Source organism: Cydia strobilella, chromosome 15 (genome assembly GCF_947568885.1).
Source record: "Cydia strobilella chromosome 15, ilCydStro3.1, whole genome shotgun sequence".
NCBI classification, from domain to species: domain Eukaryota; kingdom Metazoa; phylum Arthropoda; class Insecta; order Lepidoptera; family Tortricidae; genus Cydia; species Cydia strobilella.
In genome coordinates this window covers 5,228,858-5,249,197 of record NC_086055.1, presented here as the reverse complement: position 1 = coordinate 5,249,197, position 20,340 = coordinate 5,228,858, and the positions used below count along the sequence as shown (strand labels likewise).

The following is a 20,340-nucleotide window of genomic DNA, read 5'->3' as shown; positions in this document are numbered from 1 at the left end:
ATTCCAGCTGCAGAGACGATATAAAGAATGAAATAGGCACAAGTATTTGTTAAAAAAAATACAAGAAAGATGACGTGACGTGGAATACGTGAAAGGTGACGTGGTCTAAAAATGCTTTTTGGTAAAATAAATCATCGTAAGGAAGCCAGAATAATCAAAATTAGGCCCGTTTTCCACTCTGGATTGAAAGATTCGTATGATAATTCTTGGGATCTGTTTACCGAGGGACCTTAGGCTCCTTTGTAAGCCATGACATAATCCCGGAACAGCACTAGAAAGATGTTTTTAGTACCAAATGTTCAGTAAATTACAGAGAAAATAAAGTTGGTGCCAAGACTCAACCTTGTTCAACTCCATGGAGTTGTAAACATGAATGTCAAGACTAACAGGGATTAGTTCGGACTACAACACCACGCATCATTCTGTGGAAACTGCAGTTGATTCAGTTCGCCAAACGTAGTGTTCTAGCAGTAGTAAATATATTATTTAAAAAATGCGATTGTTCATCACAACATTACTGTTTAATTACTTATTTACTTCTGCACATGTTGAATAATTATATATATAATTAAAATTAACACTACGAGTATATCAAAATCGTTTGTATCTTCGGTTATCGGCATGATAACGCAAACGAAATAGTATAAGTATAACAATTGCTGCTTAGACTCTAATTAATCATTGTGTTGCTGGATAGGAACAGACAAAAAAATGAAAATCGTTATCGCTTTATTCTTAGCATTAGTAACAATTAATTTAAATGAAGTGGACTCTTTGAACATACTTGGAATCTTTCAATACCATGGAAAGAGTCATTTTTTTGTGTTCGACCCGTACCTCCGAGAATTGGCGAAAAGAGGGCACAATGTTACAGTCATATCGCATTTCCCTCAAAAACAATCCTTACAAAACTACACCGATATCAGTTTGGCTGGTAAAAAGGAAATATATGAAAGTGTTGTAAATATGGAGCAGACTGTATGGTCATCGGTTGAACTGATAAATGTTGTTTTGGAGAGTGTCGTGGAAAACTGCAGGATACTAGTGGAAGACCAGACTGTGCAGCAATTAGTGAAATCCCGGACAAAATATGACCTAGTGCTAGTAGAGGCGTTCATGAGTGACTGTGCCCTAGGAGTAGCTTACAAATTGGAAGCCCCGGTGGTAGCTTTAACAACGCATTATGTAATTCCATCGCATTTCGATCGATTTGGCGTTCCCCATCAACTTTTAAAGTTTTGGACAAATCCTGATTTCTTAACACGTTTTTTATTAACAGTGTTTTTACCATCACTTAATTGGTATTATCGATACTATCAAAATGCGGAACAAGCGATTCTTGCAGAGTATTTTGACGACATTCCACCGCTCGAAGAGTTAGGGCAGGACATCAGGTTGCTTCTTGGATACTTTCACAATTCCATGTTCGGTCCTCAAGCTTGGCCCGAAAATATAAAAGAAGTCGGAGGATATCATGTCGCAAAACCGAAACCACTGCCTGAGGTAAGTACCCAACTAGACTCTCTTTCTTTACATTTTGAAACTGTTATTTATTAAGGCTTTATAAACAAAACTTTATTTTCTAACCATTTCGAAGTAAGTAGTCGAATGTTATAGGCCATATCTTTGACTACCATGGCAATGTGGCATTTTGTGTAACCTTTTAAGGCGGTTCCTGAGCCAGAAAGCGAAAAATCTCCCCATATGATCATGTTTTTCTAAGAGGCGTTGATATTCGTAGACGTGGAAAAAATATATGTAGTTCTTGATTATATTATCTTTAATAACATAGCTTCCGATACACGAATTATGACACTTCGCTCGATACAATTAATTCCTAAAATAACCTCTAACTCGGACTTTTAATCAAACTTTACTCTGTTATTTATTATGTAATACTATAAACAAAAAAGCAAAAAAAGAAGAAAAAACAATCTTAACTTAAATAGTAATTTCATAGCTTTCTAGATTTATTAGCTTTAGTAATTTTTTAGCGAATTCCGATACTGTAAGCTTAGGTAACGTTATTAAAATAAATAAAAATCGACAAAATTCGATGAAAATGGACACTTGGGGCGCATGATTTTTCCCGTTCTTTCTTGCGAAATGTGTCAGTGACAGCGGCAAACCGATGGAACGGCCTTAACGCCTAAATTTAATAAAAAAACTTTTTTTTTTCACCGCTATAGGCTAATGATGTCTTTTAAAATTCTTGTGGATAAAATGTTTCAGGCCTATGGGACTGACTTCACCATACTCGTATAATTTATTCGTTCATATCTAAACGAGAAAGCAGTTATGTCACATTCTTTTCCTATTCCAGAAATTAAAAGAGTTCATAGAACAATCGGAACACGGAGTTGTATACGTAAGTTTTGGTTCAATGGTACAGTCGACAAGCCTGCCGAAGCATAAACTAGAGGCCATAGTTGCAGCGCTGTCGGAGCTACCTCAACGAGTTGTCTTTAAATGGGAAGCGGAACAATTGCCTGGGAATCCGAAGAACATTTACGTGTCGAAGTGGTTACCGCAAAATGATATTTTAGGTACGTCAAAATCAACACAAACTTATCGGCATTGCGCATATTTCAGCCATTTCAAGAAAGACCATACGTTAGCGTCTTTTGAGCGTCGGAGTCTAACTAGTCAGCACTATGTATAGAAAATGGTGTCGCTGCGCAGTTGCGCCAACGTTGTGTTGCAGCAGCCTTAGAGTTGACTATACGCCGACGCTTGGGTGATGTTAGTGTGGGATTTGTAAAGAAGTTTGTATGCAGCCCTGCATAGAAGTTTGTATGCAGAGTGGCACCTTTTCTCTGCAACTGACCGTACTTTTTATTATATATAGTTATCAAATGTTCATTAGCGAGACCCCACACTAGCATCACCCGCGAGCGTCGGCGTATGGTATAGCGTACAGTAGGCAATACAATTTTGAATCAAAAACATTTTTTCAGCTCATCCCAATGTCGTGGCGTTCTACTCCCATGGCGGGCTCCTGGGTTCGACAGAAGCCATACACCACGGCGTCCCCGTGGTTCTCACTCCAGTATTCGCGGAACAACCGCTGAACTCTATGGCTTTGGAAAGGAAGGGATTTGGCGTTTGGATGCCCTATGATGAACTTACCAAAGACGCGCTGCTTGAAAAATTTAGGACCGTTTTGGATCCAGAGTGAGTATTTTTTGTGATCATAAATTCAAATAATTTGGATGTACTTACTCTTTGCTAAATGTACAATACCTACAATAATATCAATAGACAAAAACGGGCACAGATTTTATGATAGGTAGGTACTTAAGAGGTATATAAAATGTACTTAAATATGCATTTGTGCGTTATTTAGGCAGTCAAATAAGAGCACACTTTTTATATTCTTTAATTACATATTTCCGAAAAAACGTCGGCTTATTAACGTTATATTTGTAGAAATAAATCAACAATGGCATATTTTAATCGTTCCAATTATTTCCACTTAGAATAGAATAGAATAGAAATAATTTATACGTTAGCACACACAAATAGAAAATTATACAAAACAGAGAAACATAAATAAAAAGAAAAAGTGCCACGAAATGGTCTCACCTCAGCATGTTGCTGGCGACTTCCAGCGCTGATCTTCCGGTGAGACCATCCGGTGAAACAATCACGACAGACAGACAGAATTAGTTACATTTTCAAGAAATGCATAGGTTAGGTAGTCATTGTTACCAATTACTACATAATCGTGACATTGCGGGAAACCCGATTATAGATACTACTAGCTGTGCCCGCGGCTTCGCCTGCGTGGAATTCAGTCTGTGTCAGTAAGCGGCTAATTCACCCCTAATTTATCTCCCTGTCCCCTGGATACAGAACTTAAAGTAAAGTTGACAGATGGATACGCTAGAGGACTGTAGTCCAGATAAAATATTTTACAATTAGGTACCTACCACCAAAGATAGATATAACTCCGTAATAGATGGATACAGTCTAAGGAAAAAACGTGCCTCGAAAATCACGAAAATTTGATTCTCGATCAGATGTCGCTACTACCTTTTGCCTACTCTCGTATAGAGGGCGTTGACGGTTTCGTTTGTTATTATTTAACAATTTTAACGCATATCAGTGAAAGAATATGGGTCAAAATAATAAAAATAATTAATGCAAATAAAAATGATCATTTATCCATATTTAAATACATTTTATCGTATTTTAATAAATCTTCATTTTTAGTTTCAAAGTGTGTCGATATGTGATGTGAATTTACTGTGGTTACAAAATTTACTATTACAGTACCGCTCTATAATATTATATCCTCTTTGCTACCACTAAATAAAATTACACTCCAAAATGAATATTTTTTTTGCCCTTATTCAAATTTTTGACGTGATTTAAACGGCATAGAGTAGTAGGTGTATATCGAACGATACAGTACCATTTTTGTATTTTTACGTCCTTGACTGTACCATGCAAATCGGGTACACTACATAATTCCGAATTTTTTTATTCCGAATTCTATAATGTCGAATTTTATCATTCCGATTTTTAAATGCTCGACCCATCAAAATTCCGACTGTCATAATTACGAATGATGTAAATCACAAAGATTTATATTTCCGAAAACCCAAAAAGCCGAATATTGTAAATTCCGAACTACATAATTCCGACTATAACAATTCCGACGGTGGCAAACACCGAATTTAACATTTACGATTTTCAAAATCACGAATTCGGAATTGCCCTTATTCCGAATTAACGTGATTCCTATTTTAAATATCCCAATTTTTAAATTTCCACTTTTCTGGCAACAGTTCGTTTTCTTGGGGGTCGCAGTTCTAATCTAACCTAACCCACTTTTCTGGCAACAGTTCGTTTTCTTGGGGGTCGCAATTCTAACCTAACCTCACCCACTTCTGGCAACAGTTCGTTTTCTTGGGGGTCGCAGTTCTAACCTAACCTAACCCACTTCTAGCAACAGTTCGGGTTCGCAGTTCTGTCTAATTTATTTATGCCGAATTTTTATGTCAACAATATTTTATGCCGAATTTAACATGACGCGGCAACCCGTAATAATTACTAAAACGTGAGTCTTCATTTGAATATCACGGATTTCATTTTTCCGATCTTGTAAAAAACCGAATTACTGAATACCGAATTATTTTATTTCCGATCGGACAATGATTTTTCGGAATTTAGGAATACGGAAAAAAATATTTTCGGAAAAGTGTAAAATCGGAACTTTAAGCTTTCTGTCAAGTGACAATCGGATTTAAAAATTTTCGGAAATAGCACATTCGTGATTTTATTCCATCGTGTTTTTAAAAATCTTAATTTTGATATTTCGGACTTATAAATAATCGGGATTATATGAAAGTCGTGGTTATAAAAATCGGAAAAACGTATTTCGGAATATTTGGGTGTTACCATCAAAATCATGTCATCCAAATCGGTCCTCCAGTCAAATCAGTCTAAGCATGACGCCGGCGGCGGGCAGCGTCTGCCCCTTGTTTTTTTGTTTTGTTAGCGAAGCAGACGCTCACAGGGACCTGTAGGCGCTTGAAGCGGAACGGGAAGTTGCTCGGAATGAGGGGGATACGCGGGATGAACACGGCTTCTCCGGCGCCACACTCCGTCAGGATCTGCGCCTACATATGTATTGCGTACGATGTATTTGGGATCACAATCGAGACTCGCGCTGGCTTGCCGTTTCAGCCGAAAGCGAAGTGACCTGCCTGGCTAGAGCGCCACTGAGTCTCTCGCCGTGGTTTTTCTGACTCCTGAGACCGTGCCCCTTGTGGCCGCAATGCATTGCGAGACTTTCGCGAAAGATTCGATTTTTTTCGGGAAGGCATGGTAACGCGTATAAGTCCCAAATCGTTTGACATTTACTGAAAAATGTTTTTTTTTTTTAAAGTACCCACCTTCGTGACCATTATTAAGAGGAAAGGGCACGGCCGCCATGCAAACGCAGTCTCCATTTTTTGGATAAAAACTACCCTATGTTCTTCCACGGGACTCAAACTATCTCTATACCAAATTTTATCTAAATCGGTTTAGCGGTTTAAGCGTAAAGAGAAATTAAAAAAGTTTTTTTCATAATTTTTGTGTTTTCACTCGGGAATGGTGTCATTTTGATATCATAAATGAATTCGGCATACCCGATTTATTCAAAAACGATACCTAACTTGGCCTTGTAGCTAAATTGATATAGTTATCAAGATAAAGTTTTTAACCCCTTTTTCACCACCATAGGGGATGAATTTTTAAAAACGCTGAAAAAAAATTCTTGCTTTTTAATATAATTAACGTTTTGCAAAGTTTTAAGTTCCTAGCTTAAAATTAAATTTGCACCCCAAGACAAACTTTCATCCCCTTTTCAACCCCCTGAGGGGTTAAATTTCCAAAAACGTCAAAATTAGTTTTTTTGTAATCGTCTATCATACCTTTCTAAGAAGTTTCAAAGCATTTGTAATGGGTTCAAACTTTCAACCCCCTTTTAACCCTGTTAGGGGACGAATTCTTGAAAACGCTAAAATAACTTTTCCTGTATTATAATAATATGCCCATTATACAGTTTCAAGTAACGCACTCAAAAAAAATTGATCTCCATACAAACTTTTAACCTCTATTTCACCGCCTTAGGGGATGAATTTTCAAAAACGCTGAAATTATTTTTCTTGTATTTCAATAATATATCTTCTTACGAAGTTTCAAATTGCTAGCTTAAAATAAATCTTGAACCCCATACAAACTTGCATCTCCTTTATAACCCCCTTAGGGGTAAAATTTCTCAAATTTTTATAGCCTATAACCTGGCCGTGGATTTTTTCGACAGATTAGTAAAGTTTGCATCAAAATCCGTTCAGCCGTTTTCATTTTATGCGCGGTCAAATAAACAGACAAACAGATAAACAGATAAACAGACAAACAGACAAACAGATAAACAGACAAAAATTCTAAAAACTGTTGGAATGTGTTCTGTTATCGATTCTAAGTATCCCCAGCCAATTTTTTTTCGAATATCTTCCATGTACAGACTTTCGACCGTCTTCCGCTTTATTATATGTATAGATATCTGGTAGTACTATTAGTTATTCTGCGCTATATCATAATGACTGGCGAATCCTCTATCAAGATTTGAATCTTAGAAATCAGCATTCACATGTGTGGCATATGATAAAGTGCTATGATGACACATGAGTATCAACTGTTTTCCTCGTGATTTTAGGTTCAGAAGAAGAGCAAAGGAAATCTCCAGGGAATGGCACGACCGACCCATGTCGCCGATGGACACCGCCATCTATTGGACGGAGTACGCGGTCCGCCATCCAAATTCCACGCTTCGAACAGCGGCAGTAGGCAAACCTTACTACCAACTTTTGGAATTGGATGTCCTATTAACTATTTTTATTATTTTGTTTATTAATCTGTATGCGTTTGTTTTCGCAATTAAATACTTGGTATTTGGAAAGATAACGAAATCAAAGAAGGATTAAGGTCGCGCGATTGGATGTTTAGTATAATAGTAGATTGTTAACCAACAGGACGGACACGCTATACATCAAAAATCACTTGCGTTTCTATGTGTGAACGGCACGTCTGTACACGCGTCATGCGTCATAGTGTGAATAAGTTGCTTAAAAATAGTACTAGGCCGGGCCGGCAAACGGCCGTCAATCTGCTGTCGCGGGGCGAGGTAATTCGAGTCGGGGCAGGGCGGTGCGTGGCCGTTCTGTATGATAATACTATTACTTATTCTGTGGCCAAGGGTTGAGAAGCACCCATTTCTGGATAGACATTTTAGTAGTTCGAGTTAGAATGGGTGCCTTTCACCTGAGTTAAACACTTTCAGCTGGATTTTTATGTCTTAGTTACAAAAAATTAAGAAAAATTAAAAGAAATACATGTAATTAATAACGTAATATATGTTATCAATGTAGGAACATCGTCTAGACCGATAAATAAATAATGTTTTTATTAAGCAAGTCAGCATGTCTAAATAATCCAAGATAATAATTCTGACTTCTATCACGTGCCTTGCGAACGCTTAGACATAGTAGTAGGTAGGTTATTATTTAGGTAGTAGATAGTGATTGTACATAAAAAAGTGTAATTATTTAGGAAGTTGTTATTGATAATAAACTGATATGGATAACTTTTATTATTTAAATACCTTTAGTACCTAATTATTCTAATGAGAATCATTAACTCTACCTTCAATATTTAAAATTATTTATAATTAATATAATTATGTATACCTAGGTGCATTAGACATATGTAAGTAGCTTAAAAGATAATTATTTAGTGTACAAGTACAAAGAAAATTACCGAAGTTAATTAATTTAAGTATTTTAGTAGTGAACCGTTAAAAAAAAAGTTGCTTTTGATATCGTATTGCGCCTGCTCGTCTATGCTATATTTCAATAAAATAATGAATCTTTAAAAAAAGGATAAAATAAAATAGTATCCCATTTTATATGCGCTAGAAACTGAAACGTTTGAAGTCGGTGTCAAGCCAAATAGTTACAATACTGGTTATATAATATTATAATATATACTGGTTCTTTCTTTCTTATCACACTACACCAGCGGTGTCAGCATGGTTGCATTTTTATCACCTGTCATTATGCCTGTCACTTTCGCACTTACATACTTGTTAGAACGTGACAGGCATGGTGACAGGCGATAAAAATGCTACCGTGCTAAGCCCGCTGGGTTGGCATTCGATTTGACGAGGTGTTATTGACTCTTTTAAAATTTGGCTTGGCACCGACTTTCTTTATGCTAGATTATCAGACCATTAACTTCTCCTTTAAGAGATCTAACTAATTACCTGTTTTATTTTATATACCTCCACCCATAGTTTGTAAACACTTCCACGCTTCCATTGTCCTAGATCAAACCGCATGTTTTTCTTTAGCCAAATGGTTGACTGATAGAGTCATTTGGCGTTAAGTTCGCCGTTTGCACTTTTTTATTGTGCAATAAAGTCAAAAGATAAGGAAGTTTTTAATGAATCAGTATATCTAACACTCAAAACCTATACCTACCTACCTAGAAGATTTAAAAAAAAATGTAAAACTTGTTCCGTTCAGATAACTATGGTCGGACGCACTATTTTTGAATGATTTGTAATTGTCAGCAACTCTACGTCCAAAAAGTTTACTGAACCCTACGCGCAAGCCCCGTGCACTCCCTCGACATGTTTACCGTTACGATAATTATGTTGGCCTCAGAGCTTTATTTCCATGGCCAGTCTGGTTCGAGTCTAAGACACGAACGACGTATAGTTTTACGCGTTGACGGGTTACTAACCCCAAAAATTATTTAACAGTTCCTAACCAATAAGTTGTTAGCGAGACAATTGAAATTTGACTTTGTTATTTAGTGACATTGACTGCATGGATGTAGTTACAAATATAAAAGTTTTTAGCAGCAGTGTTGTGTTACATCTTTGGCCTTCAACGCAATGAAGTCAATCATCTTGGCATTCACTTTATCTATCGCACTAGCGCATACCGCTAATGCTCTCAACATTCTAGGTATATTTCCTTATCATGGAACTAGCCATTTCTTAGTGTTCCGCGTGTATCTTCTAGGACTCGTTAATAAAGGACATAATGTTACCGTTATATCGCACTTTCCGGAAAAGAATCCGCCACCAAATTATCACAGTATCAGCTTGGCGGGAACCTTAGAAATACTCAAAGATGACGTTCCGATAGAAAAATCATATAAAACTATTTTCAATGCAGGATTATTCTTAACATCCACTGGCAAGGAGAACTGTGAAGTGATGCTCAAGAACAAAAAAGTGCGTGATTTAGTTGATTTTAAAGCAAAATTTGATGTGATAATCGTTGAACAATTCAACAGCGACTGCGCATTCGGCATTGCATACAAACTGAACGCTCCCGTAGTCGGCATGATGTCTCATATACTAATGCCTTGGCATTATAGGAGACTAGGCATCCCATACAATACGGCCTACGTGCCTTTTCACTTCTTAGAAGGAGGTTCTAAGCCTACGCTATACCAAAGAATAGAAAGAGTATTATTTGATGTGTACTTCAGAACTCTTTACTATTTTGTAACGCAAAGAAGCGACCAGAACACCCTCGCTCAGTATTATGATGATATTCCGCCTTTAGAAGATTTGGCTAGAGAGATGAAGTTCCTTCTTGTGTACCACAACTTTGTGCTAACTGGATCCAGGCTTTTTCCGCCTAATGTAATCGAAGTCGGCGGTTATCATGTCGCAAGGGCAAAATCTTTAGCTGGCGTAAGTATCTCAATTATCACAAGTGAACCGTTGAAGTCGTACACTGCAACCGTTGACACATAAATACACACCAATCTACCCACTTACACCCGGACCCGCTAAAACCATAACCCATTTTTTACTTTATTCGCCGTAGTCGGGTAAAAATCGTCCAGAAGATGATCATTAATCAGACAACATTAGGTCATAAGGTATGTGTTGATAAACACACCAACCACTAGAAACATAGCATTATGAATCATACCTCTCATAAAGTATTCATACATTTTTGACTTTAGACTATTTAATACTGTAACCTCATAATTAACTTTAGTAAATCCAGTTCCAGTTCCGTTCAATTACTTACTTCAAAGCGAACTGTAGGTACCTACATAAGCTTTTTTGTTTAATCTGCAGGCAGTTTTTGCCCTCTTCCGTAAAGTTAACGGTAAAGCTACAGTTACCTGAGTTATTAGGTTGTCTTCATTGTTTTTTTACAGGCTTTGAAGACATTCGTTGAAGGAGCGAAATATGGCGTAATTTATATAAGCTTCGGATCCGTGATCAATTCAACCTCTCTGTCTCCTGAGAAGGTGCAGGCCATTTTGGACGTGATGGCCCAACTGCCGCAAAGGTTTATCTGGAAGTGGAGTAACAAGACTTTAGCTGTGGCTAAGGATAAACTTTACACTGGCAGTTGGCTGCCTCAGATTGACATTTTAGGTAAGCATACTTGTAGTAGATACGTACCTACCTACACTTCTTTGTAAAATATAAATATACTTGAGTAGGTAATACGATTGATTGCAAACAGACAACAACAAACAAACATCATTATTAAAAACATTCAGAGTTGTTAAACATGAAAGCATGCAAGCAATGTAGGTATCATCAGAGATTTTCAAAAAATAAACTTGCAATTAATGCTAAACCTCCGAAGTCTCCCCATTATCCATAGGGACCATGTTTTTTGAGACCGGGAATGTAATTTAATTGCTATCGACGAAGACCATTTAACAACATAAACTTTAGGAACGGTCCCCCAAAGTTCCACCCAAAAGACTATAACGCACTTAAAATAAGAATGTTTAATGTTTCTTTACAGGTCATCCAAATACGTTGGCGTTTTTCTCCCATGCCGGGATGGGTGGCACTACTGAGGCCATACATTACGGCGTCCCAATGGTCGCCATGCCAGTTTTGGGCGACCAGCCAGCAAATGGAGCCGCCATAGAAGAAAGTGGACTAGGAGTACAAGTTCAAATAAGGGATTTAAATAAAGAAAATCTGCTGGCAGCATTCCGAAAAGTTTTAGATCCCAAGTAAGATTCTATATCCTAGTAAGGTCAATGTAGCGAAGACTGGCATATACAAGTTTAGGTTAGAAAGACCGTTATAGGGCAAGAATTCTCGTATCACGCAGGTACCTCGCTCAGACAGTCAGAAAGGAAGAGCTTCGCTCCTTATGCTCTACCGACCTTCTGTGTCCAGTAGTAACTACTAGCTGCCCCTTTCTCAGCAGCACGCATCATATATTAGACTGCCGGCTTGCTGCCGCCCCCAATTTCTTGCCGCCATGGGGCCGGGCCTACTGGGCCTTAGGGCAAATCCGCCACTGAGAGTATGACTACTATCTCTACTAAGTGGAGTGGAGTATGTGTAGAAAACGCAAGAGTTAGAAACGACGAAAAAGATTTTAAATGGTCTTAAATACCTGATAGATGGTCTTCTCCACATTTACCTTATGCTTATTAATAATCAACGACATCTTACTATTACAAACCAGCTTATGGCGCCAAACGTTGGCTATAATTTTTAGGTATTCTCTCCTCTTCCTTAACTTACCTTAGTATTTATTTTATCTTTTCAGGTATAGAGATAGAGTGAAGCAGATTTCCAAAGCATGGCATGATCGACCAATGCGTCCGCTAGAAACCGCAATCTACTGGACCGAGTACGCAGCTCGGCATCGTAACTTCACATTCAGAGCTGCGGCTGCTGACACACCTCTATACCAACATTTCTACTTAGATATTATAGGCGTATTGTTAATCTCCTTATATGTTATAACAAAAGTTCTCAGTTTGTTATTAAGTTTATGCAAATCGAAGCCAAGAGTCAAAAATGTCAAAGCAAATGACAAAAAGACAAATAAGAAGTCAAAGCGTGAATAACACGTTTTTCACAGAATAGGTAAATAATTCATTCACGCATTGCTTAAGCAAGTAGGTGCATGAACAAAACGAAACGAAAAAACAGAAATTCATATCTCTGTCTCTATCGTACCAATATGCTTCCATGTGATAAAGAGGCAGATACCGAATTTTTGATTTTCATTACTCGCGGTAGGCTCTCTGGTATCTCAAGAATTGGTAATATATTTTAAACTATTGTGATCTGATTGTGATGTAGGTACCTACTCAAAATATAACATAGATGAATTTATAAAAACAAGAGTTTTATTGCTTTAAGTTGCGCATACCCTGAAACGACTGTGTACCTACTTAGCGTGTGACTATAGTTTATTATTTAACTATTCCGGGGTCCATTATGTACCTATGTAACATACTGGAATGCAAATAAAAATCTCTATCTCTAGCGAGTAGCGACCGACCTAGTATGATTACTTATTTTACTCCCGACCAAACCGAAAAAACTTACGGGATTGTGGACTCAGATAGGTACTTTAGTATATTAGGTACATACATCTTGAACACGTATTGAACCTTTTAAGCAACAACAATTAATCTTAAAATATTGAAAACTTCTAGAAAAATAAATAGATTCCAATGACAAATCTTTTTATGTCATACGTAACACTTCAAACAAAATGTAGGTATCAAACAAGTAATAATTTATGATTTCAATTTAAAATAATAGAAAATGTAAACATCATAAAATTCATAACATTACCACTATGACCGCGGACCAAACAAACTTTTCTGGGCAAGGTTTTAACAAATATTAACATGATTAACAGTCTAACCACCCAACCATCCAATCCAATCCCAATAGAATCCTGAATCCAATAGGAACCCAATAAAATCAAATATAATCCTGTTACCCAACGCAAAAATGGCTTGTTGCTGTCAATCCTGCAAAAGTAAGTACCTACGTTTTGAATGCTGTAACTTTAGCTAGCGCCTAATATTGTTGCGACAAAATTGTGCCCCTCTTGTTGTTAAACACTACAGTAATAAGCGCTTATTACATCAACCCTTTCTCAAGTCACTTTGGAAAGGGGGCCTGTGTATCTATACTAGGTACCATGGATTTTCGACTACCTACTTTGTCTTGAAGTGCCAAAATTTCACTTCGTATTGAACTAGGAATTTAATGTCGATTGCGGAAGTAGGTAGATTTATTTTTAGTTGTAAGTATGATTATTATTGCTATCTGAACGGTGTCCTTATGTTACGTGGAACGGAAAACTGCTGTCAGGATGCTAACTAGGGTTTGATAGCTTCCGTTGACCGTCCTCTTCACAAAAAGTGCCCGGCGACCGCGTAGATGTAATCACCTTATAAGCTTATAGGCTTCTTTATCCACTGCTAATAAGCAGCTACTGATAATGAGCTAGATTGTGGCCATGATAGTTTCCACTTCAAGGGCTGCATCAAGTACTCATGTATCTATCGATCTATGACGCAATTCCATACTTTGACACTCCCAAGTCTGAGCAAACTTAGCGTACACGGACTCGTAATACCAATAGACAAAATGTTACCTATGTTACTTAGGTACACTATTGCATTTAAGGATTTTAGTGTGCATGATATAGTTGCGGGTAGGTACAGAATATTCCCTACTTCTCTTCTAATGCTAATAGTGGTGAGCTGTAAACCTCGCGATAAGATTCATAAGCTTAAAAATGTAAAGACCAAAAATACTTCATTGAGTCATTATCACAGCGTACCTATCAATGGTCTTAAGTGCCATCATAGACCCTAATTGCAAAAAAAGAAACGACAGTAAAATTCTATCTAACTACTGAACCTGCTCACAAAATTTCACGAGAATCTGTTGAGAATTGCGACTTGCGGAAGAGAACATCCGGACATAAGAAAGCAGCTAAGCTTCCGTGAACTAAGAACACCAGATATCATCCATAATTGTTTGCAGACAAATCCTCATCCAGCTGCCTCGGCCGATGCGACCTGCCGAAGCACAGATGCCTGGAGAAGGAGGAAGTCAAGCCCGGACCCGTGCCCAAACATATGGGATGGATGTACTGCGCTAAATCTTCTCCTAGGTTTCAGGTAAAACACATAGCATTCGCACTAAACGCTTTATTATGCGAACAGCTAAGGAGTGGAACTTCCTTCCTGCTATTCTATTCCCGGCACACTATAAATTCGATCTTTTCAAATCGAGAGTGAATAGACATCGTTTACGTTTACAGCATCGGCACTTAGGCTGCGTACCGAGGGACGCGTGGATTTACATTACGAAATTAGTGGCGTGAAATTGATTTCGTGACAGTAGTTACAAGTCAAAGATTTTACCAACAGTTTCACGTGTAATTTAATATTTTCGTAATGCATGCATTAATTTCATGACAACAAATCAAGGTCGTGCCCTGCACGATTTTTTGGTGAAATTAGTGTCATGCAACTAATTTCGTAGTGTGAATGCGACGTGTAAAACTACTAAAACTAGTGTGGCGACAGTGCCTGCGCTGTAAGGACGTGTAGCTTCGATGTCGATGGGGCCTTGGTCACTGCGATACTGTGAATTTCACTACACTAATTATTTCACGAAATTACTTTCGCATATATAAAAACTACTTTCGTGAAACTGATTTCAACATGCATGACACCAATTTAGTAATGTAAATCCCGCTTAAAGAACCAATAGAATCACTTCATTTGTCTGTCCTCGCTCAGCGCGCAGCTCTAGTCGGCAATTTTCTATTGGTTCTTAATAAACGCATCCCTCGCTCAGGGCCTGATTTACCCACAGGCTAATAAGGCTAAAGCCTAGCCAGCCTAGGGCGCAAGGACTAAGGGGGGGCGCAAGGGGGCGCGGTGGCGGCTCTGAGTTGAGACAAGCGGGGGGCGGATATACATAGTCAGCCTAGGGCGGTCAGAACTAAGTCAGGCCCTGCCCTCGTTATACGCGTCCTCGCACATCTCTGGTGGAAACGTAGCCTTATCATCAGATGAGATTGTGGTCAAATGCTTACCTTTATCCAATAAAAAAGGTGGGAACAATTCAAAGAGTTACCTAAGAAAGCAGAACACGCCAGTTCGAATGTCTTCGGCCACTGAGTGTTCATAAGCATAATTCTTAGTAAGGTTGTAAGAAACTAAGAGTATTCTTATTCATCTTTATAGCAGCCGAAAGATCAACTAGATCAGGGATCGGCAAACTGCGACTCGCGAGCCGTGCGGCTCTTTAAGCAAAAAAAAAACTTGACGGTTCTTAGACTACTGAAAACAACACTTTGCGGCTCTTTGAGCTACATACTCTTGTTAATTTCTGCTGGGTTTGGCTGTTTTTCTAAAACGTTTGCCGACCCGTTACCGTTTGTGGGTACTTTGATCTCACCCTAAAACCGCGACAATAATTGGTCTCAATTCTTAGCACTGAGCATATTTACCTACCTACGATTTATTTTTAGGCCAAATGGATCGGTATGTCCAGTGACGTTGCTAGGCGTGGGCGTAGTAGACCCTCGCCCACGGGCCCACGGCCTCGCACTTAGGTACCTATAGCAACCGCGGGAGGCAACCCCTTTTTAGGGTTCCGTACCCAAAGGGTAAAAACGGGACCCTATTACTAAGACTCCGCTGTCTGTCTGTCTGTCCGTCTGTCACCAGGCTGTATCTCATGAACCGTGATAGCTATTAGATGGTTGAAATTTTCACAGATGATGTATTTCTGTTGCCGCTACAACAAATACTAAAAACAGAATAAAATAACAACAAACACAATAATTAAACAGAATAATTTAAGGGGGGCTCCCATACAACAAACGTGATTATTTTGCCGTTTTTGCGTTATTTTACGGGTACGGAACCCTTCGTGCGCGAGTCCGACTCGCAATTGGCAGGTTTTAATTATAGGTAATCTTGGGAATACTTACACTTTGAAAGAAAACGGCCTCGCAGATGCGTCTTCGCCCACGGCTATAGATTAGTTCACGCTACTGGGGTGTATATTATTATCATATTTTTTATTTGCAGCAAAAATGTGGTTGGCGGCCCGGCCACATTTCCTGCACAGTCCTTCGCCGAATCGAAGCCCACAACGGCTCAAGAGAAACCTGCGCCATCTGCCCGTCGAGATGCTCAAGCAGACCTTGCCCATCCAGATGCTCATCCAGACCTATCTGCTCCCGTCCTTGCTCAAGATCCTGCTCCAGGGCTTGCGTTAAACCCTGCTTCCCGCCGCCTTCTTCTTGCTCTGGACCAACTTGCCCACCTGGAATGCCTCTAATCAGAATCGTAAGACACGGTGGCAAATACAAAATATGCACGAAGCCTTCTAACCTCGACAATTCGCCTTCCGGCCCGTATCCTCTGAAATACGTACTGAACGCGGACGCCGACACTTCTTCGACAACGAAATTCAGCATCGAGGCGAAATTCAACGATTATCAATATGATTACACGAGCTCGCAGACTTCGTTTATATTAGACTTCTCTCCACCGCCGACATCGTGCGCGAGACCTTGCCCGAAGAGGAGTATTTTATGCATGTTTGGAACGTGCTCCAATTCCTGGCCGCCTGCCACTTCAACTGCTGATAATGGATCTAAATCCCAACAAAACGAACCTATTAAATCCAAGCCAGATCCTGCAGACTACAATGCCAACACTGGCACCACCAAACGTGATCCCAGTGCTGATAATTCTGTCGCAGACTACAATTCGAAATTAAAAATAGATACTTCTTAGATAACTACAATGTACGTAAGTGTATACAGAATGTTTTCATTAGATTTCTAATAACATCGAGCATCTAATTGTTTCATTTGCTTTACTTAATATATTCAGACTGCACGGCCGCGGGAGCGTGGGGGGCAAGCGGGGGATTAATCGACTTCTTCGACCTTCATGTACAGTCGAGTACATATTTACAAGCCAAAATTTCTAATAGTACATTGTGCAACATGTAAGCAAAATTTTGCAAACAAGGTCTATAACGACAGCCGCAGGCTGGAGTGGAGGAGATAATTTTTTGCATGATAAATATTTAATAACATGTTCCTGTCCAAATTTAAAGGGCCATATGTACCGTAAAACGTTGTACGATACACGTGCGAATAGGTAATTCGCAACTCGTGTTGATTTAAAACACTCCCTTTGGTCGTGTTTTAATTTATCCCCACTCGTTGCTAATTTCCTACTTTCCGCACTTGTTGTTGTAATAACTATTTTGGAATGTTGGCTTGTAAAGATGTATTTTTTTTTTTTTTTTTTTTATTATAAACTGATCGGCGATTGGCCCTAGTCACACCTGATGGAAAGTGAAGACAGGGCCTAAGATGGAGCTACACAGATTTATAAAATCAAGCCTCAGTATTAACCTTTTGTACGCCAATGACCGATATATACGCACCGTAGGTTCAACGCCAAAGACCGATTAATCGGTCATAGACCACAGAGCAACATAGACCTACATGCTTATGCATAAGGTTCAATTTCAGTTTTGACACTTCGGTGAGGTGGCGTCTGGATGACGGCTTTTGTGTTTGACACGGCGTCGAAAAGGTTTACCACCTTAACCACAGAAGATATTTCAGAAACCAATATTACTGCAAAGTGGGGCTGTCAGCAAAAGGATGTTTGAAAGAACTGGCTAATTATATAAAGCAAATCTTCTAACCCATAACAATTTTATTAGTCTTCGTCTTCACTGAAGACAATAAATTCTAACAAATAATATAATAATTAAGTGTGACGTCACTACTTAGATGAGTCCGTTCAGCAGGAATTAGCTAGGGTTCCCAGCTTTTTGGGCCATTGCGAGCATATTCTCATTTGCTATCATTTGGAATTCATGGAACCTTTGAGAAACCCTCTGGTTCATGCGCAGGTATTTCTCCATGCAGTTTGATGTACATTTATCCTGAAAAAAAATAAGTTTCAATAGGGAGGTATATTAGGCCATAAATGTTAAAAAAAAAAAAAAAAAAAGGGAGGTATATTGATATTTTAAAAATATGATACAAATTTCATATCAAGCCGAGTAACTGCACCAAAATTATAAGTTTGAACAGGACACAGGTTGAATTAAACCTTAATTTGAAACAAAACAGGGAAAGTTGTGTTTAACTTCTTCGGTGAATGGATTGTACTCGTAATAACCCTTAAAGGTCATTTTTACCTTTCCATTCCCACCATTGTTACCTTTGAGCCCATATTCACTCAATTATTATCCCAAAAAGTAATACAAGCAAGACTGCAGGCAGGCGGCCTAGGGGACCAAGTCCAACGAGATGGTGTGACGAAATGTCCGCCCAGATGGACATCACACTAAGCAAAGCTTTCCACCATAGAGAAATATAAGTAAAGAAAGAGTGGTAACTTCATAAGTACATCAGTTTTCTTCATCGTAGTCGACATCTAACGGCAAGTAGTGGAACTATCAGTATGGCTACCTACTTAACACCAGATATCATAAGTGTCGCTACTGACAACAACTAATATTATAAGCAGGAGTCGAAAATAGACTTCTAGTTAATCCGGCTATAAATGGGCTATAATATTAGCTGAAAATTGTTGAGCATTAGATTTTTCGTTGGTAGCAACATCTATTGTCAACTAGCAGTACTGATAAATTCCGCTACTTGATGCTAGATGTTGACTACGAAAACTGATGTATGGAGTTACCCCTCTTTCTTTACTTATATTTCTCTATGCTTTCATAGCATAAGAGCTACCATAAGGAAAATTAGTATGCGGAGTCACGATCCTCAGCAGTGAGGGACAGACTTAGAAGAAGAATACAAGCAAGAATTAATTAGAAAAAAATATGAGTTCTGCAACATTTCTGTATAAAAATTACCTACAAATCCTACAATGTTTATTTCGAGATAAGACTAAGCAATATTTACCTCAGAGGACTTCAGAGATCTTGAAGTGAAATCATGAATACAGTCATTGAAACACAGTTCTGACAGTTTGTTGTATTGCACCAGGAAATCCTTGAACTGGAATTTAAAAAAATTACTACATTTCTGGAAGTTTTTGTTTTTTTCAATAGAGCTACATCCATACTAATATTATAAATGCGAGTGTGTCTGTCTGTCTGTCTGTTACCTCTTCATGCTTAAACCCCTGAACCGATTTAGTTGAAATTCTGTATAGAGATAGTTTGAGTACCAGGGAAGGACAGGGTAGTTTTTATCTCAGAAATCATACTTTAAGGGGGAGAAAAGGGGGTGGAAGTTTGTATGGGGAAGCGACAAAAAGCAGATTGGGTACAAAATAAGCCACCTAAATTACTAACTCCACGCAGACTAAGTCGCGGGCAAAAGCTATTAATATATAATATTCGGAAAAATGCTCTTCACACAAGAGCTTATATAATATTATAATTATTTCGAAAGTCTATTTGTGAATACTGATTTAGATCGAAAAATGCTTGCTATTGAGACATCATTTACAAAACAATTATTTTACCGTCTTGATCTGATCGGCTTCACTAATTTCGGCTGCCATGCTGAATAGTAAGTGGGAACTTAAGCACACTGGTTTAGAGTTTATTACGCTGTTATAGCTTCTAATTAATAATCAACACAGGAAACTATTTCATTTACTAAAATATTGGAACAGTAAAATTTGTTGAGAATTTTAGGTTATAGTGTTTTTTTTTAAATAGTCAAGTAGACAACATTGTCCATTGATTGGAACTTGCGCGAGGGCCAAAGAGTAGCATGTAGTATGTAGTATAATATATGCGAGGGCGCTCGTGATGATTGTGACGGACGCACTTGACATTTTAAATTTTTTGTCTTTTCGATTAATTAAATGGCTTAAATTTTATTTCAAAAGTTATTAATTTGATAATGTTATACATTCATTATAAACCCATAACCTTATTCTTTCAGCAATTAATTTAATAATAGTAATTACAGTATTACGTTT

General features: G+C 38.3%; 4 protein-coding genes across 4 annotated transcripts; 3 read left to right on the top strand and 1 right to left on the bottom strand.

Annotated features, from left to right (window-relative positions):
* Positions 1-966: 966 nt before the first annotated feature.
* Positions 967-7,478, top strand: LOC134747928 (UDP-glycosyltransferase UGT5-like). Its single transcript, XM_063682605.1, has 4 exons — positions 967-1,164; positions 2,324-2,546; positions 2,958-3,174; positions 7,211-7,478. The coding sequence occupies exons 1-4, from the start codon at positions 967-969 to the stop codon at positions 7,476-7,478; spliced, it is 906 nt and encodes a 301-aa protein (XP_063538675.1).
* A 1,860-nt stretch (positions 7,479-9,338) lies between these two features.
* Positions 9,339-12,452, top strand: LOC134747837 (UDP-glucosyltransferase 2-like). Its single transcript, XM_063682479.1, has 4 exons — positions 9,339-10,264; positions 10,744-10,966; positions 11,349-11,565; positions 12,114-12,452. Exons 1-4 carry the CDS (start codon positions 9,452-9,454, stop codon positions 12,415-12,417), a joined length of 1,557 nt encoding a protein of 518 aa, XP_063538549.1. The 5' UTR covers positions 9,339-9,451; the 3' UTR covers positions 12,418-12,452.
* Positions 12,453-13,223: 771 nt separating this feature from the next.
* On the top strand, positions 13,224-17,145 carry LOC134747926 (uncharacterized). The gene is made up of 3 exons (XM_063682604.1): positions 13,224-13,346; positions 14,366-14,502; positions 16,432-17,145. The coding sequence occupies exons 1-3, from the start codon at positions 13,319-13,321 to the stop codon at positions 17,143-17,145; spliced, it is 879 nt and encodes a 292-aa protein (XP_063538674.1). The 5' UTR covers positions 13,224-13,318.
* Positions 17,146-18,120: 975 nt separating this feature from the next.
* Positions 18,121-20,095, bottom strand: LOC134747874 (mitochondrial import inner membrane translocase subunit Tim9). The gene is made up of 3 exons (XM_063682548.1): positions 19,876-20,095; positions 19,308-19,403; positions 18,121-18,319 (listed from the first exon to the last, which is right to left on the bottom strand). The coding sequence occupies exons 1-3, from the start codon at positions 19,912-19,914 to the stop codon at positions 18,185-18,187; spliced, it is 270 nt and encodes an 89-aa protein (XP_063538618.1). The 5' UTR covers positions 19,915-20,095; the 3' UTR covers positions 18,121-18,184.
* Positions 20,096-20,340: the final 245 nt, after the last annotated feature.